The sequence below is a fragment of the Convolutriloba macropyga genome, chromosome 12 (genome assembly GCF_964194025.1).
Source record: "Convolutriloba macropyga chromosome 12, txConMacr16.3, whole genome shotgun sequence".
In the NCBI taxonomy this organism is placed as follows: Eukaryota; Metazoa; Xenacoelomorpha; order Acoela; family Convolutidae; genus Convolutriloba; species Convolutriloba macropyga.
Window position 1 is genome coordinate 28,980,214 of NC_134479.1, and position 26,038 is coordinate 29,006,251.

Genomic DNA, 26,038 nt, shown 5'->3' on the forward strand with positions numbered 1-26,038 from the left:
GTTGGAAAAAAATAGTCTGTTAGCCAGCTAGAAGTATTGAGCTCTTGGACAAAGCTTTCCCCAATATTACAGTAAAATTTGATATACATTTTCATGTAAAATTTTGCTCGATTTCCTGATAAGCCTAAATCGCTTAGTACAATTAAATTTTGCGTGTTAAGCAATCCGTGTTAGTACTTTTGTTTGTCTAGCAATTCTTGTCATTTTCGTTGTTTTTCAAAATGAACCAATTTAGTTCACCAATTTTTCGTGAATTAGCTTCAAAACATGAATACAAGTAATTGTAATACCTTTTTCTGAAATAGCTCTTCAACGTCGAAATTTTGTATTCTAAACATTGCAAGCCCAAGTTTGTGGGCAATTTATTTGTCCGTCTAAATTAGTATTTTTGTATTCAGTGGGCTGTGGTCTCTTAAGCAAACTTAATTTTGCTTTATGCCATTATGTTCAAGATTTAACTATTCGACTAATTTCTTTCGATATAAAAGACTTGCGAATTAGTTTGTCTAATCGCGTTGCTACTCTGTTGCTTTTTTAACAAATTATCTTATCTAAACGCATTTTCTTAATTACCATTTCTAAATTAGCTTAGTCTAATTGTTTGCGTTTAAAAGCTTTTGCGCACCATGCTTTGCAAAAGATATACCATTTACTATCTACTAAGTTTGGTAAGATACTGATAAATAATAGTAAATACATAAAACTCAAAATTTTAATTGAAGCGCAACTAAACTATAACTTCCGATATTGAGTTATTATATCTTATGCACACGTGTCTTAGAAAATTTAATTGTAACGAAATCAATCTAAACTCTCGAATTTTCCCAAGTTGAAGCTCCCCAAGTTGAAGTCCAAACTGCTGCTTTTTGACTGAGAATGTTTACAGATTAATGTTGCTGCATTGTCTTGACATTCTTTCACCGTCAACTGTCACGTCGACAAATCCAATCACGTCATTCAAACCGATTACGTCATTGTGTTTTGTTACGTCATCAACAACAGCAACGTCCTCATTGAGTTGTAGTTGTTGCAATGACGACACAGGCAGTGCTGAACTTGGTTGGATGGCGTGCACCTGTGAAGACAGTTCATAATAATGACTCTGATTGGCCAATAGCGGAGATTATTCAGACAAAGCCAGCCAATGTCTCGGGTAACATTGTGGCTGTAGGTGAGTATCTGGACGACAATGTTTTCTTTGAAATGGGGGGGGGGGGTGAGCCTAGAGAAGAATTCAGTTCTTGCCTTGTGTAGCTAATAATCAGCGTTTAGAAAGAGTTCATTAGTCTGTAGAGAACGATAGTATTATTGTTCCGACCCCATCATATGGGGGGGAGGAACTATATACTCAAATGGGTTTTTTTTTTGTTCAGTGAATTTTCGCCGATCGATATATTCATCGTAGAAACTTATGAGTGGTATCATTAAAAAGCCCGTCCAGCGTAGATTATAGAATTAAAAAGATTTTTTCGAAATTCATTTTTTACAGGGAGTTATCGAGCTCCAAAATTTTGTGATCATTCTGGCGTTTTTGTTCACTTTTACAGTTTTTTTTCACTTTTCCGATAAAAGCATGTGTCATATCATTGAAAAGCCCTTTGAAATAGATTATATAAGTTTTTTTTGAAAAATCCCTGATCAGGTAATATATTTTTTTAGTTATCATATTGACATTTTCGTGGTGTCAAAGTGTATTTCTGATGTTGGTTTTAGATTTTCGGTTTTTGGATAGCAAATTACCGTGTAAAAATATTCACTGCGCCTAGGGTAGAATGATACCAATTTCGTAAAACCTTCGAAACAGAATAGATTCAAAAATTTCTAATTTCTGTCTGGAAAAGGCAAAAACAAAATTTTTGGTTTTTGCCAGTTAAGGTTATTAAAAAATTATTAAAAGGCTTTAGAAAGTTAAATTTAAAAAAGTTATGTCACCCTGATTTGGGGTTTTTGAACAATAAAGTTCGAAAACACCAAATCAGATTGACAAAACCTTTCTAAATTTAAATTTCAAGAACTAGCAGATTTGGATCTAGTCTATCCCCCACCAAAGTGGGTATCTATTTTTACGCCGCCCCACGCCTACGTGCTGTTGTTTTGCACAGTGATACGCTGCATCAGGACTCTTGAATTGTAAATGGTAGTAATGAAAAAAAGATAGGGGGCGGCGGAGCAGAACAGATCCCATAATTTTTTCCCCTTGTCTAAAAAACAGGGGTCTTCCAATTATAGGACCCCCCCCCACCTCAACTTAGTGGTCAGATAACCTATAGCCCCCCCCCAGTCATAGTAATTATACAATAATGGGGGCTAAAATTTCATGGGGGATATAATGGGAAAGACCGAAATATAGATCTGCACAACTTTAGTTCATATGTAGTTGAAACCTATTCAATAAATGGTCTTTCACATTATAACCCCCTGCAATTATAGCTCCCCATTATGGTATATTTACCATGACTGGGGGTTATAAGTTATATAACCACTAAACTGGGGGGGGGGGTTATAATGGGTAAGACCCCATTATTGAGCCTGTTTCAACTAAAAATTTATAAAAAAATGTGTCGGTCTATCTTTTAGATATGGGGGGAGAATTATGGGATCTATTTCCCCCGCCCTCCGTACCTTGTTTCTTATTACTACGTTTTACAATTCATGTGTTGTGATGCAGAGTATTACTGTGCAAAACATTAGCATGTAGGCGTGGGGTGGCGTAAAAGTTACGGGTCGTTCCCATTATAGACCCCCCATGAAATTTTAGCCCCCATTATGGTATAATTACCATGATGGGGGCTATAGGTTATCTGACAACTAAGCTGGTGGGGGCTATATTGGGAAAGACCCAAAGTTACATACCCACTTTGCTGGGGGGGGGGGGGATAGATTGGTTCCAAAACTGATGGTTGCAATAATAGCTTTGACCTCATTCTGATGGTGATAATTAAAATGGGAGTAAATTGTATTGTGTTTGCAGAAATCAAACGTGCGTTCAAATCATCAAAAAAGTTGTGATTTTTGGCAGAGTTGTTTTGCTGCTGATGATTTCGCGCCGAGTCAAAAATTGCAGCGACAAAGAATTTTTTGCTCATCTCAATCTATAGAAGTCAACAGAAGTTATATTGTTGGGAAAAAAGTCGGTGTCCCCAAAGTACTAAATATCATCCCCCCCAAAAAAAAACATACATACACAAAAACACACACATACCCAAACACACACACACACACACACACACACACACACAATCATGTATGCGTGGAGGGCGTTCGAAGTGGTTGGGGGGGGGGGGGGGGTCGGAACATAATGTGCTGTGCACATTATCACGATTCGCCTTGTTACCTATATTTAAGTTTTTGCGTTAATTTTTAACCTAGCATTGTTTTCTTCAATTGCGTATTTGGCAACTCGGCAAAACTGGTGGAAATAAGTTAAATAAATTTGGTTTAAAATTTTAAAATTAGTATGGCTTTATGCTACTAACAATTTTTAGCTTAAATTTTGACCTTTTTGAAGGCGTATGGGGCTAACATATAACCTTAATTTAAATATCTCTGCGTCTAAAATTCAGATAGATGAAAACTTTTCAGAATTTCTTTTTGAAAACTAGAGTTGATGAGACAAACTAGGCTCGTTTTCTGCAATTTTTAGTCACTTAACTTTTGACTGCCTTTTTGCCATATTTCTGCCGTAATTGCTCTCGAATGAAGCAATTATTGTAAAGGTGTTGGTCTTCATGTGCAAAATTTTGATTTTTCGAGTGACTTTTACGCTTTTGACTTATTCGTTTTGCGTGATCTAAATTTATCTTTCATTCACAAGTGTCAGCAGCTAAACTCAAGTGGCGGCAGATCACTACTAAGCGTCAAATGAAGAGTGTGCCAAAATTGGCGTCACTTTTTTCGCTTAAATTTCATTAGTGTTTATAGTGATATGTTAGCAGTCATTTGCAGTCATAGTTAGTGACCTTATTCACTATCCCCCTCATTTGACTGAAGCAGGCTGTAATAGATTTGAGCTCCCAGTAGTCGTTCGAGAGCCTTTCTTTCGACGTTTGTCGGTTGTGTCATTTTGAGAACCGAGAATGATATCACTTAAGACCTATCCAATGAACATTTTATTATATTTGATGTAAGCGGCTAAAAACTATAAACTCATCAACGATCGAATTTCGAAGATTCACTAAAACTTTTTTTCGGAATAGACTATCAAAGGGAGAGATCAAATCCAGAGAAACAATCTTATTTACTACTATATTGGGTTTTCAATTTTTTTTAATGTAGTGTGGCCCATTTATTTTGAAGATTGATAACTTGTTTTCCGATAACCTAAACAGCAGATTGTCAAGTAAAATTTGTGATAAGTTTAGCTTCCGTTTTGCCTGGCTTTGAAGTAAATCTGAAGTATTGTCAATTTTTTCAGACGCCAATTGTTGATATTGTCAACATTTTGAAATCGTTACCGACAATTTTAATCAATTAAACATAAGTTATTTATTAATTTGTCTGACTTGCAGAATCTCGATAACAGCTTTCTCTCAATTAAGCGTAGCTATTCAAGAAAAGTTTAATCAGACCATTTTCCCCATAACTTTTTGATCACCCCGGAAACATTTTTGTTCATTACTGCGCGATCTCGGATATGTTTCTACCGCATCTATTTTGTTTTTGGATTTAATATTTTTGAGATTTCGTTCTGCGTAATCGTGTTTGCGCTATTTGATAGGCGTGCCTTCCAGAGTAAGATCTTTTTCTTGTTAGATCTAAAAAATTAAACGTTGTTAACATGAGGCTTTTCTGAGTCAACTAATTTTTCGTGTGACCTTATTATTAGTTGTCTCTCAATGAGGCCTAGCTATTTTAAGAAATAACTAGCTCAGTTTCTGAAAATTTTTTGTATTACCATGGAGAAAGTTTTTTATTCGGATATGTTTTTACAGTGTCAATTATATATATTTTTGCGATTTTCAACCGGGTTTTTATGTTTGCGCTAATTACTAATGGCTGTGTTAGATATTATGGTATTTGTCTCGAAGATTTTGAGTGCTAAGAAACTGAAACGTTGAAATTTTTGATATCAAAATTGGCTTAAAAAGCCAGGAAATGTTCTAACGTAGTTGTCGTGGAGCTTTTTTGGCGCAATAAATTGTACAAATATTTAGAATCATTGTTCTCAGAAATTGTTAGAAATTTCCTATTTCAACTACAAAGCTGTGCTTGTATTTCTTCAATGTATAAGCAGACATTATTTATATTTGCGTTTTTTTCTTTTTGCTTTTTATTTTCATTATATCTTTGACATTGTGGTCGTTTAATTTTTTTTCTGCTTTCATTTTTAATAGCTACTCTATCGAACTTGTATTGGCCTTCTCTTCGGTTTTATTTCGTCGTTAAGATTTTTGTTATGACTATCTGTCGTCTAGCTAACTTCAAATTGTTTTTTGTTTATGCAATATCACTGAACTGCGTGAATGACGTCATTTTTCTCTCTTAGTAAAGCCACTTTTTTGTTAATTCGCGTCACATGTTTTTGGTGGCTTTTCTCACTGTCAAATACTGCTTTCCTTGCCTTGAAACTGACTTTTGCTTCTTTTAAATGAAGGAGATGAAGTCCATTGAGTGTATGTCACTATAACTTCATGTTGTTCGAGAGCTGCTAATAGGAACAATACATAAGTTATATAATCTCTCCTGAATTTAAATATTACATCTCAGCGATTTAAAAATTGAAATTTCTTGTCTTCGGCCTTTTTATCATATTTGAGTCTGCAGGCCTACGAAGCTGTTGGAGCTATTTTCTGGCAATCTGATAGCTATATTGATAGATTTAGCAATGATAAATTACAAATTGCACTTCTCTTGAAACCCACAAATTTGAAATCTGCTTTTGGTTTTTAAAGAAAAAAGTTTGCACGTATTCGAAGCATGCCAGATTGGTTATTGATTTCGAAAACTGGGATGGAACAAAATGCTCAATAAAGTCAATCTTCTATAAATTTGTTTTGTTTTATACTGGATGACTGTCCTAGAAATCACTTTGGAAAACGTTTCAAAAATGTTGCAAAAATTCGAACCAAAACCAAATGTAGTGATGAGCATCACATTTTCATCTATGAAAACTTTTAACCATAGATATTAAATGTTATAAAAGAAGTAAATTTTTTGAGCGCTTGATTTAAAATTTTTTCCATTTTTCGAAACTTCCGGATGCCAAAAAGTTGACGTAAAGTTGACGGATGCCAAGCTGAAAATATTTTCTAACGAAGGCAAAAGTTTCCGAGATGCACCCAATGCTGTGGTATGACGCATGTGGATTTTTGTGCGCATGACAGAAAATTATGTCAGCCTTCTTGATGGTTTTAGGTCAAGGTGAGCAACGAGACTCCCTTTTGTACTACGTCCATTGGATCGAGTTCAACCGCCGTCTGGACGAATGGGTAGAACCCAACAGAATCAATTTTGCTCAACTTAAACCCCCACCTGCAACTAAATCTAACAAGAAATCAGGCCATGGATCTGCAAGCTCCGGACACCACAGGTCCTCAGGTAACACTACGAGTGTCAACTCGGATACTTTGCTTGTCGTCACGTCGCGACCCGGGTCGCCAGAGGCATCAGCTCCTCCGACTCCGTCATCTGCCGTGTTTTTACCGGCTGAAAACGTAACTTCAACCGCTTCTACAATAAAGAAAGTCAGCAGTGTGCCAAACTTCAAACGAAATTCAAGTGCAGGGTTTGTCAATTTGGTTAATTTTGCTAATTTTAGAATGGAAGTGGCCGAACAGAAAAATAAACTAAACAGATCTGTTGTTTTCCTATATATCTTACATATTTATCATGGTTTCAATTACAGTATCAGTAACGTGGTATTAGCTGTGTATAAGTTATATACTAATTGGGGCAGAATAGAAGATCTGGGTTTTGACTTCACAATGTTGGTTGTTGCAGGTCGCAAAGAAAAAGGAAGAGTTCTTCGAGCGAGTTGGCACCCACTGAACATGCAACGACTGAGCATGAGTTGGAGGATATGGAAGTTGAGGAGGTGAAAGTGACAACTAGCGAGTCCAAACCAGAGTCCAGAGTGCCTACTCCGAATCCACCCGTTATGAAGGCACCTAGAACATCAGGTAATTGTCAACATGTTGCGGTGACAAGAAATGATAAAACGATGTATTCAAAATTCAGAGGTATGAATTATGCCAGGGAAAATGAAAATGAGTTTAAAGGATGGCAATAGGAGAAAAATGAATTTAAAGCTATGTAAAAGGACTTAATGAGTATAGTTTTTAATAGCCGCCCTCATCTTCTCAGCCGGCTATTATAGCGCTCCTATTTTTTTTTTTTTACTTCGTCGAATAAAAAAATGTTTCGCTTTACCTCATTTTGCCGCCTTTTCAACATTTTGCGTGAAATCTTTTTGACTTCTCTAGGCTAGTTTCTCTCTTCTCTCATTCTGCTAAAAGTGATTTTGAACATCAGTTGCTCAGCAAAGCAATTCAAAATGAACAGTCAGTATAAAAAATTGAAGTCAGAAATAGAAACGGGATAAACCCATAAAGCCCAATTTTAGATGCCCGCTATTTGAACGTCGGTCCTATAAGTATTAGTTACCTCTCTCTAATGCTTATTGTTATTGATAGTAGCCCCTGTAGCCTCTCTCTAAGAAACAGAAGTATGTTCAACTACGAAATGCTATCAAAATAAATCGGACTTAAAAAAATGTTTTTGTAAAATATCTTTTTTTTTCAATATCTTCTGTTATTTCAATCCCAGTCATGCTTATTGGAATCAACGGCGGCTATTTTCCGGCAATCTGCCGGGTATGTTTAACCTTGTTAAGACGTGAACGAGGTAGCAATTTATTTCGAGTTTATCGTAATGTGATTCGAATCGTCTATTAGTTACTCTAATGGCGCGCCGGGATAGTGTAATTTGTAATTTCAAGACTTGGTTGCAGGGAGCATGGTTGTGGACAAGTCAGGGGAGGATGTGGTCACTCGTATGAAGAATATCCGGATGGTGGAATTGGGGAGATACAGAATCAAACCATGGTATTTCTCACCATATCCACAGGAACTCACGTCACTTCCATGTGTGTTCCTGTGCGAGTTCTGTCTCAAGGTAAGGAGCAGGCACTTCTCCGTCCTTTTGCACTGTGAAAAAAATTTTCCCTGAAGTTAAATCTAAAAGTGTGGACACTCCAGTGTATATTGTTACTGCGAAAACCATTAATGATAAAACTTTCAATTAGCTTGACTTACTGAACGTAATGTTTTGTTTTCCGAGTGAAACTTGCGATAGATATTTCTGAGCTATCGGCATCCTAAAATTTCAAATTTAATAAACGTTTTGTTTTTAATTCTGGCTTTATTGACCCAAAATTTTCATTTATTCTGTAAACCTTTTTCAAATTCTTAAGCTTCTGATTTAGATCACGCATTCTCGAATTGTTCCAACCTTCTATGACATGGGTTAAATTTTTTATCACAGTATGATTCCGTAATATCAATTCCTGTTTTAGTACATGAGAAGTCAGACATGTCTGAAGCGACACAGAGAAAAATGCACGTTGTTCCACCCTCCGGGAGCCGAGATCTACAGGAAGAACAACATCTCAGTGTTCGAAATAGACGGTCGCAAGAACAAACCCTACTGCCAGAACCTGTGTCTCTTGGCCAAGTTGTTTCTGGACCATAAGACTCTATATTACGACACGGATCCGTTTCTCTTCTATATCATGACGGAATGCGATAGTTATGGATTTCATACTGTCGGATACTACTCTAAGGTCAGTAACTTTCTGTTGATCTTTATATGCTACCATCTTTACCTTAGAACTGTTAGAATCCAATACCTTTACAGAGCCAATGGTTCGGTTTCTTACGACCGGTCTTGTACTCTCATTATGCAAAAAGTGGGAGCGTGCTGGTGCTGTGTTTAATTAGTGACTTTTATGCCCCTGACTTTTTTAACCCGTTTTGCGTGATCTAAAATTCTCTCTCAATCGCAATTGCAAGCAGCTGATCTCAAATTGCGGCAATTTAAAAGTCAAATGATAAGTGCGCCGAAATTGGTGTCGTTTTTTCGCTTGAAATCTTTATAGTGGTATATGTTAACCTCTGATGTGGTTATTTGAAGCACACTATTGAACTTCTTAGTCCCATTTAGGATCCCCACCCCGACTGAAGCAAGTTGCAATTGATTAGAGCTCCCACTAGTCGTTCGAGAGCAATTCTTCCGACGTTAGTCGGTTATGCTTTCTTTTTTTTTCGCTCGATTTTTATTGCTGTAGTAATCGGACGCTAAATAATTTCGAACCATGTTGTCTTCATTTGTGAAATTGCGGTGATAGGAGTTGGGTATTTACTGATAGGATTATTTGTATTTTCGTATGTTAAGCCAGCCAGGCCAATATGGCTATCGTTATTTGGAGCAAGTTTTCACTTTTATGTCAATAAGCTTCATATTTGGATGGACCCCGTCCCCCCCCACCCCAAAAAAGTTGTTCCTGATCAGCCTGAACAATTATGGATTTGTTAATCTGTCCGTTTGTTATGTTAGGAAAAGGAGAGCTCGGAGGACTTCAACGTGGCGTGTATCTTGACACTTCCGCCGTACCAGAGATCTGGATATGGCAAACTGCTAATCGAATTCAGCTACTTACTCTCTATCAAAGAGGGCAAAACAGGTATGTCCCAGAGCACTTACATCAACTCATTAAGCACTGTTAATAGTATCGCCTTTTAAACAGATAATTTAAATCGAACTGAATAATTTTTCCCCTCTTTTAAAAGTATAGAGTTATAAAACTGTCAGATATGGAAAAGAAGTATTTCAATCGGCACAATTATCTTGATATACATGAACATAACGACACATCATTGTTAGTTGCTGAGCGAACGTCAGTCTAGAATTTCGAGCATGATTTTAGTTTAATATTCGTAACTTTTTGGCCCTGATTGAAATATTTGGTTTGATTTCAGGAACCCCGGAGAAACCTCTCTCGGACCTGGGTCTGCTCTCTTACAGAAGCTACTGGACCTCAGCTATCCTGGAACACATCATCCCTCTCAGAGCCCACACCTTCTCTTCCACCCCCTCTTCCTCCTCATCCAATCATCACTCTTCTAACTCTAATGGTGCTACTCACCCGGGATCCAACTCTCATCTGCCCAATGGGTCGGGCTCTAATGGCTCAACAGGTAGGTAGTATTTTTCACATTGCAGCTGAATAAAAAATTTTTCACACTTCTGCTTCAAAAGCTGCATCAAAATGATAAAATGGTAAATATTATTAATTCTAAAAGTTTTCAGTGCTGCTGTTAATAGTATAATCAGACTTTAGAGCTCCTGATCATCAGAAATAATTGTTCCTATCATTGAGTGCAATAAAATGAGTTTTTCGGAGTCATTGAATTGGACTACAAGTCATGCAACTGTATTCATTGATCGCATGTCCGGCTGTAACCTCGAAAGTTCCGTGAGTCATGAGTTTGACTGCTCACGTGACTAGAATAGGGCAAGAAAGTATATCTCTATACGAAGAGATAAAGCTCCAATGAGACAGCTGATGGGATAGTTTTTGTGCTCTTCTGTTGTTTAGTTCGTGAATCAAAATTTCGTTTCCTGTTTCCGACTGTTCTGATTTTGCAATATTTGCGTGAAATCATCTCTAGGCTAGTTTCATTTTAGCTCATTTTGGGCCTCAGTTCGTATTTAAGGCAAACTTGCTCAGCAAAGCTATCAAAATTGACGAAAATTGCAATTTTAAATGCCGATTAGATATCAAAGCAATTGGGTTGTATGGTTCACGCTTCGGTAAAAAATTTTTCGTGTAAAAGTGTTTAATTCGTTTGCTATGGGTTGACCTAAGAACATGACGGATTCTTATAAATATCACGAGACCATCAAAAAATTAAGAAAACAAGGCGGCTCGGTAATGTGCGATGGCACATAAGGTTCCGACCCCGCCCATCCACAATTTTGGCATAATTGTCTACCAAATGAGGAACAGATAGAAAAACCCAAAAATTATTTTTTGCGAATCCCAAAAAAGCCCAAGTCTTTTTCAAAAAATTATGTATGAACGATAAGATAGCCTCCAAAGCAAATAACGCAGTGGAGTAAAAATTGATGCATTAGATTGCTGTAATATGTCAATATTAAGAAAGCGAGTCAAGACGAACAGCAAAATCAAACAACAACAACAACAAACACTAATTACATCAAAAAATTTATGTCCCTCTTAAAAACTAAAATTAATAACAAAGTCAACATACCGTCAGATAAACATAAAACTAAACAAAAATAACTTATAAATCACCAGAAAACATATGCGACCAGTCCATAAAAAGGTTTGGTAACAATTATACAAAAAAGAACAAAAACAGTAAAGTAAAAAAATTAACTTTTTTTTGAAACAGTTAACTTCAAGGTAATAAATACCATTAGGAATCAATTAATATTACCAAAAATTTACGATTACCACTGCTTCTATAGAAGGGCATTAGGACCTGTCCTTATTCATTTTTTAAAGCGGCTAAAAAGAACAACAAAGAACAAACAAAATTTCAATTGAAACTTGCCAGAAAACGCTGTCAAAACCGTCAAGCCAACTTTTGGCACTCAAAATATATTTGATAGCGCCGTCTTCAAACAGCTATAATGTAGTACGTGGCCATTCATTAGTAAGACTAGGTAACAAGTTGACAAAAAAGCGAAGTGCTAAAGTATGTAATACTTTTAATTTTTTTTTCGAAACAAAATTACATTCAATGTCATGAAAGGCATTAATTACAAAAAGAGCTATTTAAATAGGGTCGTTTATTCATGAAAAAGAAGCCCTCGAGACCTATAATTATCCAGAATATTTCTTGCATCTACAAAAAGAACGTCAAATATGACAAAAATCAAATTAATTTACTTTTTTTTTGTGAAAAACCGGTGTCGAAGCCAGTAAGGTCATAACAAATTCTTAAAAAAAAAGATTTTGGGACACCAATCCCTCTTATTCCCTTGACACCAATATTGTCATATTTGACCTGTAATTAACTAACGAGATTAGGTAACAAAAAGAAACATAAAATGAACAAAATTGCGAAGTTAAATTTTTTTTTTTTTAATTTTGGAAAACGGTTGTTTTCAAGGTCATGAAAGCCATCAGCTATCTACTAATATCAGAATATCGGTTCTTCTATTCTTTCATGAAAAGCCAATGATTGCTATCACTATACAGGAAATACGACCGAAACGACAAAGTATAAATGACAGTATAAAAGTATAAATTTAAAAAGTTCAATTGATTTTTTCAAGAAAGAGGCGTCGAGGCCGTTAAAACGATGATGTATATCTTTCAGGATTTCAGGATGTTCAATTTTGCCTTATTCTGAATGCTAAGAGGTGACATGAGAACTGTCAATAATGTGATAATGTGACAACTTAGAAAACGTGAAAAACTGGCAAATATCAAAACAAACAAAAATCTGAAATCTTGTAGTATCAAAGCCAGAAAACAATAACTTCAGGCTTAAAACTGCAACCGAGAATAAATGTTAAATCAGTAGAAAGAAGAAGCAGTCTTTCTTGGCTGACACTAAGCTGGAAGTTGAACAAATTAAGAAAAAAATACAGGAAAAGTTAATTAAGCCATTATTTATTGAAAAGTCAATTATTTTTAAAAAAAGAAACGACCATAAACTTTCAATTAAAAAACTAAATGCATCAGCATGGAGTTGATTAGCAAGCGAATCGGTTGGACATATCACTCCTGAGCTTTGATTTGATATGTTCTGTTCTTTATTATTAAAAAAAAGTCTTTTTTTTTTTAAAAAAAAAGACCGACTGATTACAACTCGTTTTTTTGGATTGTAATAGTCCAAGAATGGTCCAAAACTAGCCCTGCTATTACTTATTGTCCGTTAGGAACAATTGATATTTCGAATGTTGTAGATATAGATAATTTGTTAGTTGAAAACTCAAAATAAATTCTGCATTTTTGATAATCAACGATTAAAGTTAGCAAAAAACGGCAAAGTTTTAACTACAGTGCACTCTCAGCGTACTCTGAAGTAGAAATAGCCCCCCTCTGAGTCTACAAAGATTGTAAGAGTTTTGTTTGGGGGGTGTACTGTCGGCAAATTTAATCAAAGTGGACTAAAGTAGCTTATTTCGTGCTGTTTTTGATGAAAAAGGCTAAATTTTGAAATTTTTATCCAGATTTTTGACCAAAAAAATTAAATCAAAACAATAAACAATGCTTGTTCGTCTTCAAAAATAAAATCAACGACACTATTCTTAAAAATTATAACAAATTTTAGCAAAATTGACGAAAATTTAGGCAAAAATTACGGAAAATGTGAATAAAAACAACGTGAATTCACTCTTCTTTTCTCAGAAGTTTAAACCTCGATAACTCCCTGTAGAAAACGAAAATTAAAAAAATCTTTTTAATTCCATATTCTACGCTGGACGAGCTTTCTAATGATACCAGTCTCAACTCTCTACTATGAATATATCGAGCGGCGAAAATTCAGGGAACAAAAAAAAACCCATTTGAGTATATAGTTCCTCCCCCCTCAAGAGGGTCGGAACAACAAGTTTGAACAAAGTAATTGAAGTCAAGAAGGCCACTTCTGTCCCTTGATCTTCTCCTGCACGGGAGCTTCAAAAGCAGTACAGAGGATGGCAACAAGAATCAGCGAGAGAAAAGGATTTATATTGTTAGGTGATAACATAAATCAGGAGAAAACTTAGCTTCGCGCTTTTAGGTTGTTTCATACTCTGCCTCTATGGCAAGCGATCAATGCACAGGTGTCGTCCTAAATCACCTTATAAATAAGTCAGATCTTTGTTTAAAATCATCTTTTATACTTTTTTTATTCCTGTAGCTATCTTAATAACTGCCCTCACCTTCTCAGCTCTCTTATAGCGGGCCCTATTTTTTTAGTTAATTGAATTAAGATGTTTCACTTCACCTGAGCTCAACATTTTGCTTTAAATCTTTTCAAAACAAAATAAAGTTTAAAAAAATTCTGCGCAACAATTTATCTTTTCAATCCCATTTGGGCTTATGGGAATCAATGGTTGTTATTTTGTAAGGAATGCTTCCTTTTGTAGGGAAAGTATTGTATTTGTCTGTTTGTCTTGTCGGGAGCAAATATATTTTTTCGGGAAAAGTAAAAACACTTTGTTTTGTTGAAATTTTATTTTCTCAAACAATAATTGTAGCAATCGTTCCATTTGGTCTTTATGCAACTTTTCGTCGTGAGAAATGAGATAAACTGATAAACTCGGAGAGCATTGAATTGTTGACGCATTCTTTTAGAGCGCTGCCTCGACTCTACTTCACCCGCACTCCACTCCAGCCCCCCTAAAAATGTATGCCGCCTTTTTACCATTCCCAGTGAAAAAAATGTATGCCGCCTTTGTAGACACCTAATCTTGAGCTAGCGACTACGAGCCACACCTAGTCGTTTGAGAGCAATTTGTCCCACGATAATCGAATGTTCTTTCTGTTAACAATTAATTTGCAAGATTTCAGTGCTAAGCGGTCTATCTAGCGGATATTATCCAATTTCGTGGTGTGTAGATAAAGTGCTAGACTGGTTAGGCCAAGACGATTCTACGTCATAATATTCATCTTGCGTTACAGCATAAAATTTTATGCAGCTTTGAATTTAAAATAAATTGATATACATGGTTCTTGATTTTAAACGCTAAATTTTCCAGTGATCTAGTCTTGAGTGAACTAAAAAAAAAACGGCTATGCAGAAACGTACACGAATTCAAATATTGAACTTTGTTCGCAGGATCAAAAAAGAACAGATTCCCAATTTCAGGTGGATCGAGTGACGTCAATTGGGAATCCTTCCCAGGAGTGACAATCTCCCAAATCAGCGATGCCACTGCCATCAGGAAAGAAGACGTTCTATCCACTCTTCAGTACCACAGCTTGCTTCAGTACTATAAAAACCAACACGTCATTGTACTTAATGAAGGCATAATTGCACAACATCGAAAGAATATGGAAAAACGAAAAATAAGAATTGATCCAAAGTCTTTGCTTTGGTCCCCCAAAGACTGGAGTCGAAGGGGTAAATGGTGATAAACAAGAAAACAACCAGCGAAATGAAACTTGATGCATCTTACCGAGACATGTAAGATCTTATTTTTATGGCCGCAGACAATCACGATGCCTTGGCACGAGTTTTTTCAGCTAAGGTTTCATGATAAAATTGACATGTCGTAAGAACATTTTGAACACGTGAAAAGATCCTACAAAGTTGTGCACCACTAGACTTTCTTACCGATAATGTCATCAAGATATTCATAAGTTTCGTGCTTCAAGTTTCGTTTCACTCTGCATAGAAAAAAAAAACAGAATCATTCTCCATCCGAAGTCTCTCAAATCTTCAATGGTATTTACAATTTTCAGTTGGCGATGCGACGATTCGCTTCTATTGTGTATTTAGAGAGCGCATTTTTTTCTAATCTCTTGTATGGATGAATCGGAATTTTGAAAGGACGATGGGCTTGATATATATGATATGAATAAAAATGAAAAATTTTCCAGTTCTATTAATTATGCCCGTACTGTACTGTGTACGCTCTCGATGCTTATACCATTGATATTGCATTGAGGATAGGAAAAGTTATGGTAGAGGACGGAGGGAGAGATTGAAACAGTTTTAGTGAAGAAAAAGTGTTTCACGTTCCAGTAAAGTACCGATCTTTTAACAATCTTTTCAACAATCAATGTACCTTACAACGAGAAAGGAGTGAAAACTTTCAAGCGATATTTTAGCGAACTGATTTTAGGGAAGTCAAACATATTGAACAGGTTGTTAAATTGATCATTTCAGATTTATTCAAAAATAACCACCAGAGTGGTTTTCTTTCTCAAGTTTGTTTCTTCACCGGTCTCAGTTTTTTAGGTTTTAGATACGATTTTTGATACACATCTTGTGAAAATTGAAAGTGGTTGATTGAACTAATGAGAACTGATGTTTTTTAAACACGGGATTGAAAAATTAATACCAATTCAGCGCTGCGAGTGGTGAAACAACAAATTTGTTCAATTAGCTTGCTAATATAGTTTGTTGTGCGATTGTTGCGAATTATAATTTCCCATTGTACATATTAATTGTTTTGCTCTTCCTTATGTCTTGTGCTTAACTTTCAAGGCTAAATTTCAAATTAAAATTGACACAAATCGTTTTTAGCACGCATTTGAATTATCAATAGATAAGGAGGAATGCAGCTGCGAAAAGATGGCTGGTTTTAATTCTGAAAATCTGAGGGTTAGTTTTCTTCGGTGTATACTCAACGGACAAAAACAATCAGTTTAAAAATAGTGTTGTCAACTTCATTTGTTCTCTTTCATACAAATAATAGTACTTTCAAACGCGTGACTTCAGTTTGCAGATATTGGAAAATCATTATCTTTCAGAAACAGTCTATTTCAAGAGTTCAAAAGAGTTGATTATTTTTTCAGTATAAAAAATCAACTCAAAGTTTCCGCATAATTGTTGGCAATATATCAATATGTACTCAATTTCTAGTACAATCAGCATCTCATTTGATGGCGAACAATTTTTCCTTGGATTATTAAATTTCTATCTGAGTAAAAAGAAGTCTTTTAGAGAAAAAACCAAAAAAGATATTTTTGACAATTTTCAACTTTTTGTTCTCGTGGGAGGAGGTGACTGAGGAGGGTCAAATTTTCAAAATAAAGAACCACCCTTCACACCATAAAATTGTCTTCTCGAAACAGGTTCGGCGAATCACATACTTTGAGACTATCAAACCGTAATGCTGAGAGCTGCTGAGCCACTTAATTCCTGAGAGGTTTTATTTATTTGTCCCATTTTGGAGGAAAAGTTAAAATGGCCAGACAAAAAAAAATAACCTAGCTTAAAATCGCATAATAAAGACCATAGGACTAATATAATTGCCACAAACTTTGAGATCAATTAATATCACTTTCACAAGACTCCTAAGTCTAAAATGTGACATGGTTAATAGCCGCCGTCAGCCTCTCAACGGCTATTATTTAGGCGCTCTCCTTTTGTTAATTCGCTTTACCTTTTGATCACGTTTTTCGTTTCACTTAAGTTACGACTTTCACGTCTGACTTCCCTCACTCACTGTTTCAACTGAATGGTTTTTTAATCCATTCATTCAATGAATTGCGCAAGATAGTGAATACAGTCAAGGTCAAAAGAACAAAATGAAAAGAGACGGGATAAACCGATAAAGCCCGGTCATTTAGTCATTGAGAATTAGGTTATCAATGTTCATTAGAGTGTTTACTAGCTGACATTGGTATTAAGCTTATTAGCTTTCAGTTTAGAAGCTGAATTAAGTATAGTCTTAGAATCCAACTGAAACTCCACGACGAATTAGAACACATTTGACACTGATAAAATAGAAAAAAATTGGTCAATTTATCTTTTTTCTTCTGTTTCAATCCTGTTGTTCAGGCGCGTCAACGGCGGCTATTTTTCGGCAATCTGGCGTCTATGTGTACTATTCTGTCCCCCAGTATCTTTAGCACCTACTTACAAATTGTGTGTCGCTATATAACAAGTCAGTATGTCAAAATTAGCACATGCGCCTGGTGGGCTCAAAAGTTATACGCCCTCAAAGCTGGGGGTGACATAGAAGATCCGATTTTTCTTTTCTGATTCAGTTCTTATGCTAAGCTTCCTCGCGCTTTCGCGAGCGAGGTACCGACACTTTGCAATTATTATACTGAAAAAAGACAAGCATTACAGAGTAACTTGTTTTAACGCTTCCTTAGTCGGTGATATTCGAGACTACTTGCTTCTAATCGTAACTGCAGGCATTCATTGAAAGTTTATTAGTTATGCTGCATGATTCAAATTAATCCTTTTCTATAATGGGAAGCACCTCAATAAAGAAGCTGTTTTGAATGGAAATCGGAATATTACTTAAACTATTAACTGTTTAATCGCTCGCTCTACTTTTAATTCAACTTTCCCGGGTCACCGATCATACAACATTCTTTGATTTCGTACTAGGTTATGTATGATTTCTTGGTAGTCATACAAGGATCATACGCAAATTAAAACCTACTAGTTTTTTTCTGTGTAATCATAGTAGGTCATAAATGATTCCTTGTATGAAATCAAAGAAACCTCAACCCGGTTTTATGACCGATCGAAGATAAATGTTGATATCTAATTTAAGATTTCAGACATCTTTTTGTTGACCCCCCAACGCCCCCGTGATTTATGCAAGTAATATTCACACAGTGAGCTAGATGGAGCTTCTTAATATGCACACAAACGTTAAAAAGATCCAAAATTTTTTTAATATTCCAAATCCAGATATTGTGTGCTGATGTCGGTCTCTGATTTCATTTTAGAGGAGAGAATCCGAGTCCAAAGAAGGTCTTGTATGCACCGAAGGGGGTTCCAAATTTGGCGTGAGCTGAAAAGACATTTATGACATAATCGAATGCGTTTTCATTCAAAGCTTCATTCATGATCTATTTTTTGCTGCATTTATATCAACTTTTTTCTGGATACTCATTTGTAAACATCGCTAGCTTGTAATTGATCCAGTTGTGGAAAATGAGCCACCATTTAAGTAAATTCAAAGGTTTACTGGTATTGACCCGTCAAACCCTCACACAACCCGTTATAAATTATCTGACATTGCCTAGTAAATCATGATGAGTTAATACCGATGGTGTGCCTTGGAGTTGCAAATAATATGCACCCACTTCTGTTTTGCATAAAAACGACGAGATCCAAAAAAATGTTTTGATCTTTTTCGTTTGTGCATTATTAGCCCACCTTCCAGTACGTTACGCACATCTCCGAGTTACAAAGCACGAGCCATTGTGGGGTGCAAATAATATTCCGGGGTTGGGGGCACAAACGGAAAAGATCCAGTTTTTTTAAGTTACGATTTTAGTAGTAAAGGAATCAGTTATTTACGGCTAATAGTGATGTGTTTGTAGTCCGGGTCCTCCCACCAGTACATGTTACCCTGTTTGGCACGGATGTGGTAGCTGCAACGGAAACAAAAACAAAAGTCGGTACTTGGTCTCACAAAATTGCTATTTCAATTCAGATCTGTTTCTACTTTTACGTTTGCTTGCAGCCCAGCAAATTAAAGTGAGGTTTCTAAACGGGCGAAGGCAATCATTGCCAAAGATGAGTACGTCGAATTAAAAAAGTTTTAAATTTTCCGTTTTGATGAGCATTTCTGATTTAAAAAATTCTCAATAGAAACTCCACATAACCAAAAATATAATTTTTTGAATGATTTTCAGTTACATTTGCCAAAATACTTCATTCTTCAAATATGTATTTTAGACGGCAAGAGCGATTTCTCTCAAGTGGTGATATTAATTTAAATTCAGGTCTAGTAGTAACTAACATGTATGAAACAATTTGGTTTTTTGAAGAAAGCAAATGAATATAAGAATGTTTGAATCCAAATTTTCCTAAAGGCAAAAGTAAAAAAACGCAAGTTTGAGTGTTGCAAATTTTTCTTCCAATTTCAACAAAATACTAAGGTTTTCTCATAGAAATATAGCAACATGGAAAAAAAACGATTACAGAAAGTCCAAAAAACATTTATTAAAAATTAGGATAATCAGCAAAGTGAGTTGGCAAAGAGGTTGACGTTAAAATGTAGGTGCGAAAATAAATTTCTGCTACACAACGCAATGACATAAATAACCTTTTCATGAATAGCCCAAATGAATGTATAATTGAATGAAAAACGTTTTAGTCATAAAAAAATTCTCGGATTGAAAAATAAATTTCTTTGTGATAGAGAAACTACATTTGGATAGTTTTGCATGCAACAAAAAAGTTCCTCATAAAGCAATGAAAAAACAAACCTGTGTATCGCAGATAAACAAAAAATTTGTTCCCGAGACAGATAAGTTTGACAAAAGCAATTTTTGCTTGGAAGTCTGCATTCAAGACTGAAAACTATTTCATTAGTCCTAAGACGCTGCTTGTATACAAATTGATTTATTATGATATTAAAATTGTTTCACAAAACCTGCAAAAATTGCAATTTGATCACACGAAAAATAAACTGTCTAATAACCTATCAGACAAAAGATAAAAAAAACGCAATCTTAAAAAAATAGAATGGTAATTATTCCTTGGATGAAGACGAAATGGAGCAAATGTTCTTATTTTAAAAAGGGCAACAAAACTGTCTACAGCAAATTAAAGTGAGCTGTCAATGAATTTTACAGTCAGTTTTTTCAATGATCTGGCAACAAGCAAAGAACAGTGGAATTCTCTTCAAAAAATATTTGATGGAAAATTGAAACCACAATTGATTTTAGTCAAGACGAAAACAAATTGCTTGATAGATATTTGCAGCTGCCTAATTAGGTTTTTCTGAAAAATTAGAAAAATCTCAGGGTGAAAATTGCCTCGAGAAGCTTTGTCTTACTTGAAAGTAAAGAACAAATTTTTTCTAGAGCATTAACAGAAAATGACCATCAAATTGCATTTGATTTTTTGGATAATTGTAAAGTGATTGAAAAGGAATGACCCAAGTAAATTTGACACATAATTGAATCTCTACAGTTTACTTTGCAATTTAAAGTCAGATGAATTGAACACAGTTTGACCAGCGGTCAAAATAAGTTGAATTCATCTGACATTAAATTGTTTGCCATCTGACATTATTTGTCAATTTTACTTGCGTATTTTTTTTCATGTCTATACCAAAAAACGGGGAAATCTAGTTAAATAAAAATGATTGGCCCCTTCAGTCACTCTATTGTTTGCAAAATCAATTGAGGCATTCCTTTTTAATAAAGTAATCGAATAGCTTAAATTTAAGTGCTTAAAAGTTAGCAAAACCACTAATAGTCGCGATAATGCGGTAGACATATTCACCGATTTTGATAAATCTTGTAGATCCAATATCGTACAAAATTTTAAAAAATAGTTTTTTAAAAACTATTCAATTAGTCGGAAATTACTGTATTGAAAGAGAGTGTCATTAAGACTTGCCCAATTTATAAATTAATTTTTTATACTTCATTGTATAATTTTTACGTCCCCAAGCGCACGTGCTGTTTATTTACATAGTAACGTGCTATATAACAACATATAATTTGTAACGGGGGGCGTTAAAAACACTGTGGGGAAAGAGCAGAATAGATCCCTATGCTGCTATACGTTGCTTGCAAATGTGCTTATGTTTGCGTTTCTCTGCAAAAGTCATGTTTGCCTAATAACGAAATCTTAACTTAATCTGTAAAAAAATATCGATGCTTGTCCCATAGTAAACAAAAATATGGCGCACGCTCAAGTTTGAGTATTAAAAGACAAAAGATTGACCAGCTAGTGTGTGTCCAAAAAAATGACACTCTTTGTATTTTGGATTGTTAAAGTACCCCTAGCTCGTCTTCAGTGTTAATTTCAAAAACGATTTTTTGAAAATAAAAATTTTATATAAAAAGAAGAATTGCTCATTAAAGTTATGATTTTTGTTCGGAGCCACTTTTGTGAAAGCAGAAACTATATACTCACATGTGTCTAATTTGTTCAGTCATTTTTGGCCAATCAATACAATCATTGTAGAGAGTTTTTTGTTATCATTAAAACTCCCGTTCGGCGCTGAATATGGAAATTAAAAGATGTTTTTTGAATTTCGATTTCTACATGATTTATCGGGATTTTAGGTTTTGTTAATAATCAGCCTAATTACGTTACTTTTGTTCGAATTTTTGCGTGTTTTTATCCCAATTTTTGTCATTTGGTAAAGTTTTTTAAAATTGTTATGAGAAGTGATAATGGTTTAATCTTTAAAGACAGAGGAGTGTTGCTGAATTGTGCGATGTGAATTGTTTTGACATAGTTTTTGCTAGTTGTTCAAAAGTTAGACTGTTTTCCTCAAAACCGGGACCAATGTTCCTTTTTAGACCATTTTAAATATTCTTCCTTAAAGCAGACACCGAAAAATTACAATTTTTTTTTAAAGCTCACGAGAGCTAGTTGTTCTCCCACTGGAATTAAGAGTCTTCTGGAAAAATAAATTTGCATATAAATTGCTTTTGTTATGATATTCAAATTGTTTCAAATAACCTGCAAAATTGCTGGATAGATATTTGCAGTTGCATAATTAGGTTTTTCTGAAAAAAAAAGAAAAATCTCAGGGTGAAAATTGCCTCGAAAAGCTTTGTCTTACTTGAAAGTAAAGAAGAAATATTTTCTAGAGCAGTAACAGAAAATGACCATCAAATTGCATTTGATTTTTTGGATAATTGTAGAGGTATTGAAAAGGAATTAATCAAGTAAAATTGACAAATAATTGAATCTCCACAGTTTGCTTTGCAATTTAAAGGTCAGATGAATTGAACCCAGTTTGACCAGCGGATTAAAATCAGTTCAATTCAACTGAAATTAAATTGCAAAGTTAACTGTAGAGATTCAAATATTTGTAATTTCGCTGGCGTATTTCTTTTTTTTCATGTCTATTCTAAAAAACGGGGAAATCTGGTTAATAAAATATCATCGGCCCATTCAGTCAATCTAGTTTGCAAAATCATTTGAGACACTTCTTCTTAATGAAGTAATCGAACAGTATAATTTTTTGTGCTTAAAATTCAGCAAATACACTAATAGTCGCAATAATGCGGTAACAAAATTAACTGATTTTCATGAAGCTTGTAGCTTCGATATCGTACAATATTTTGAAAAATAGATTTTTAGAAACTATAAAATGAGTTGTAAATTAATTGATTGAAAGAGATTTTCATCAAGACTTGCACAATCTATAAAATAATTTCTCATGGTTCATTGTAGCTATGCAATGCTCGGATCTATTATGTTTTGGATCCCCATCCCAGCGCCCCCCTACCTTAGTGGGCTTATTTATTTTTTTACTTCCCCAGGCGCAAATGCTTTTTATTTACATAGTAACTTGCTATATAAACACATATAATTTGTATCTGGGGGGCGTTAAAAATAAGGGGGGGAGAGAACAGAATAGACCCCAATGCTGCTATATGATGCTTGCAAATGTGCTTATGTTTGCTTTTCTCTGCAAAAGTCATGCTTGCCTAATAACGAAATCTTAAATTTGTTTTGTAAAAGAGTTGTGGTGCTTGTCCCAATATAAACGAAAATATGGCGCTCGCTCAAATTTGAGTATTAAAAGACCAAAGATTGACCAGCAAGGGTGCGCCCAAAAAATAATACTCTTGTATTGTGGAGAGTTAAAGTACTCCTAGCTCGAGTTCAGTGTTAATTTCAAAAATTGTTTTTTTTGGAAATAAACTTTTTACATAGGAAGAAGAATTGTTCATTAGGGTTATTATTTTTTTCGGGCCCACTTTTGTGAAGGAAGAAACTATATACTCAAATGTGTCTAATTTGTTCAGTCATTTTTGGCCAATCAATACAATCATTGTAGAGAGTTTTTTGGTATCATTAAAACTCCCGTTCGGCGCTGAATATGGAAATTAAAAGATCTTTTTTGAATTTCGATTCTTACATGATTTATCGGGATTTTAGGTTTTGTTAATATTCAGCCTAATTACGTTACATTTGTTCGAATTTTCCGTGTTTTTTGTCCCAATTTTCGTCATTTTGGTAAAGTTTTCAAAAATTGCTATGAGAAGTGATAATGGTTTCATCTTTAAAGACAGAGGAGTGTTGCTGAATATTGTGCAATGCGAATTGTTTTGAAACAGTTTTGCAAATTTTTCAAAATTTAGACTGTTTTCCTCAAAACCGGGACCAAAGTTCCTTTTTAGCTCATTTTATTTAATTTTGCTTGAAGTAGACACCAAAAAATTCCATAATATTCTTCTTAAGCTCAAAGAAAGAGCTAGTTATTCTCCCGCTTGAATTAAGAGTGTTCTGTAAATATAATTTTGCCAGATTTTCGCAAATCTAAACCCAATAATTATACAAAATGATTTTTTTAGATATAATGTAAAATTTTGTTTTAAACTTGATACATATCGCAACCATTTGAACAAGTAATTGTTTTTTTTAGAAATGCAGATATATTAAGGTTCATATTGATCTCATGGATCCTACAGTTAAACAAAAATTTCTAGCTTTTATTGGGAAGCGTCCTATTTTTGGAAATATTTCCGGGTTTACAGTTTTTTAATTTTACTTCTGATTAGAATTTCACATCAGGGCTTAATTATTGACAAACACTCATTACAAATAAGTAGTACCCAATGAACCAATAGTATGGTTTCAAAGTTAATTTCAATTTTTTTGGCTTTGCCCAAATGTTTTTTTGCAAAATTTTACGGAAGTCTTATGTTTTGCTTTCATTTGTTGTACTTTTTGTAGTCAAGGACTTACCCTCTCCAACCAAAGATCCAATTGGCCTCCTTATGAGGTTAAATTGCACCTAGACAATATTTTCAGTTGTCTAAGGTCTCTTATGACTTTGAATAAATTTGTTTTAAGAATATGACGATGATGTTTTTGAACTTTGCTACTAATTTTCTTTCTCTCAAATTCTGGCGTAATCTAAGTAAGGACAGTTCAAAACCCATTTCTTGAGAATTATCAATTAATGTCTCTAACTAGTTGATTATAAAGCTATTGGAAATTTCAATTGAAGGAATGCAAGCATAGTTGGAAAATTTTTTAATGTTAAAAAAGATGCAACCGATTATGTTGATGTTTTTATTTAATTCTGTACGTTTTTATGTTCTGAGATGCTGTTCTCTCGAAAGATTTAGTGTATTTTTTTCATTTTTTCCTGTGCTAACCTTTTCTTGTTGTTGGTGTACGGGGAAGTGACTGATAATGGTAGGTCTAGATTGCTTCCCAAAAACGTATAATTGAACTTTTTTAAAGATTTCCGTTTAAAGCAAACTGTTTCGATGACTTTCCATCAAATTTCATAAATAAAACATGAATGATTTTTTCTGCTGACCCTTTTTATTCTCATTTTGTCATCTAGTAAGAAGGGTGAACTGTTTTTGTTGACGCAGTTTTTAACTTCTCTATCGGTTATTTGTTTTGATCGATGATTTCGACCACTAAACTTCACCAATTTTTGAGTTTTTGGTTTTGTTCATTTTTGTGTTTCTTTGGTTGTAATTTCTACATAGTCTTTTTACAAGGAAGACTCGTTGATGTTCAGATGAGAAGCAAATTTTGCTTTACAGTTCTTGCAGATAACATCTCATAATTATATTGACTTCAACAACGTGGCGTCGTAGAATTGTTTCTGAAGTATTAGCTTCTGTCTGTGTTTGTTGTTATTTTTTAGTCTTGTGATTTGTCTCATTAGTAACAGTCGGAGTTGGCTTCAGTAGCTGCTGCAAGTTATTCCATCTTTTTAGTTGAAACATGGTGTCTATTATTACTTGTTTGGGCTTTGAGTTTCCAGTGAGCTATATTTTAAACTTTATAACTGTTATGGTGTCAACCGTTTGTTTCTTTGCGTTGTTACTACGAGATTTCGATTTTTTTTGGTCTTTGATATTTTTTGTTTTACATTTTATAGTATTTTTCTTTCCTTTTAAATTATAACAGTAATAATAGATCCCATTGGCTTTGCAAAAATTTTACTAATGAATATTTTTTGTAGTCGTATGACGTACACTGGATCTTGACAGGTCTCAATTGCTTCCTATGGGGATATAAATGATCACTTTAGTGATTTAAGCTAATATCGAATGATAATAATCCCTTTGAAATTAACTGTTTTCAAAAAAGAAAACTTTTTGAATTTGGTCCGTTTTTGCTCTTTTTTGTCGACCTGTTACCTAGTCGCATTGAGGACATGTCCCATATCTTTTCTGATGAAATATAGGCCATTTTTTTTGTTTAGGTTTTATCAGATTCGAGTTTAGTTTTTATTTTCCTTTTTTTAAATATAGACATCAAGTTTTGGTCATAATTAATGTTTTATTTTTGTTTTTTTTTTACTATTTTTTTAGTAGTCCTATTAAGAGCAAGTTTCATTGGCCCTCTAAGTTGGAATTTTTATTCTATTAGTGGTTTGTTGAACGATATATATGTTTTTGAACGTTTTCTATCACTTTCCCTCTCAT

The 26,038-nt window shown here is 34.5% G+C and overlaps 2 protein-coding genes across 4 annotated transcripts in view; one reads left to right on the forward strand and one right to left on the reverse strand.

Moving 5' to 3' along the window:
* The first annotated feature begins 687 nt into the window (after positions 1-687).
* LOC142350895 (histone acetyltransferase KAT5-like) lies at positions 688-15,919 on the forward strand. The gene is made up of 8 exons (XM_075402898.1): positions 688-1,171; positions 6,355-6,724; positions 6,940-7,118; positions 7,949-8,112; positions 8,513-8,779; positions 9,553-9,679; positions 9,975-10,193; positions 14,829-15,919. The coding sequence occupies exons 1-8, from the start codon at positions 1,033-1,035 to the stop codon at positions 15,092-15,094; spliced, it is 1,731 nt and encodes a 576-aa protein (XP_075259013.1). The 5' UTR covers positions 688-1,032; the 3' UTR covers positions 15,095-15,919.
* Positions 15,920-17,834: 1,915 nt separating this feature from the next.
* The window catches only part of LOC142351242 (uncharacterized), a 34,024-nt gene continuing 25,820 nt past the window's right edge, over positions 17,835-26,038 (reverse strand). For all 3 annotated transcript variants that reach the window (XM_075403387.1, XM_075403386.1, XM_075403388.1), the window contains 2 exons: positions 18,957-19,030; positions 17,835-18,444 (listed from right to left, as the gene is read on the reverse strand). In XM_075403387.1, coding sequence (XP_075259502.1) covers positions 18,371-18,444; positions 18,957-19,030 — 148 coding nt within the window. In that variant the 3' untranslated portion in view covers positions 17,835-18,370. The remainder of the gene's footprint in view (positions 18,445-18,956; positions 19,031-26,038) is intronic.

Excerpts from the sequence above, each read along its gene's own strand:
- LOC142350895 (XM_075402898.1), top strand. The coding sequence starts at position 1,033 with ATGACGACACAGGCAGTGCTGAACTTGGTTGGATGGCGTGCACCTGTG. Across the intron at positions 7,119-7,948 it reads GAAGGCACCTAGAACATCAG|GGAGCATGGTTGTGGACAAG; the intron begins GTAATTGTCAAC and ends ACTTGGTTGCAG. Across the intron at positions 9,680-9,974 it reads TATCAAAGAGGGCAAAACAG|GAACCCCGGAGAAACCTCTC; the intron begins GTATGTCCCAGA and ends GTTTGATTTCAG.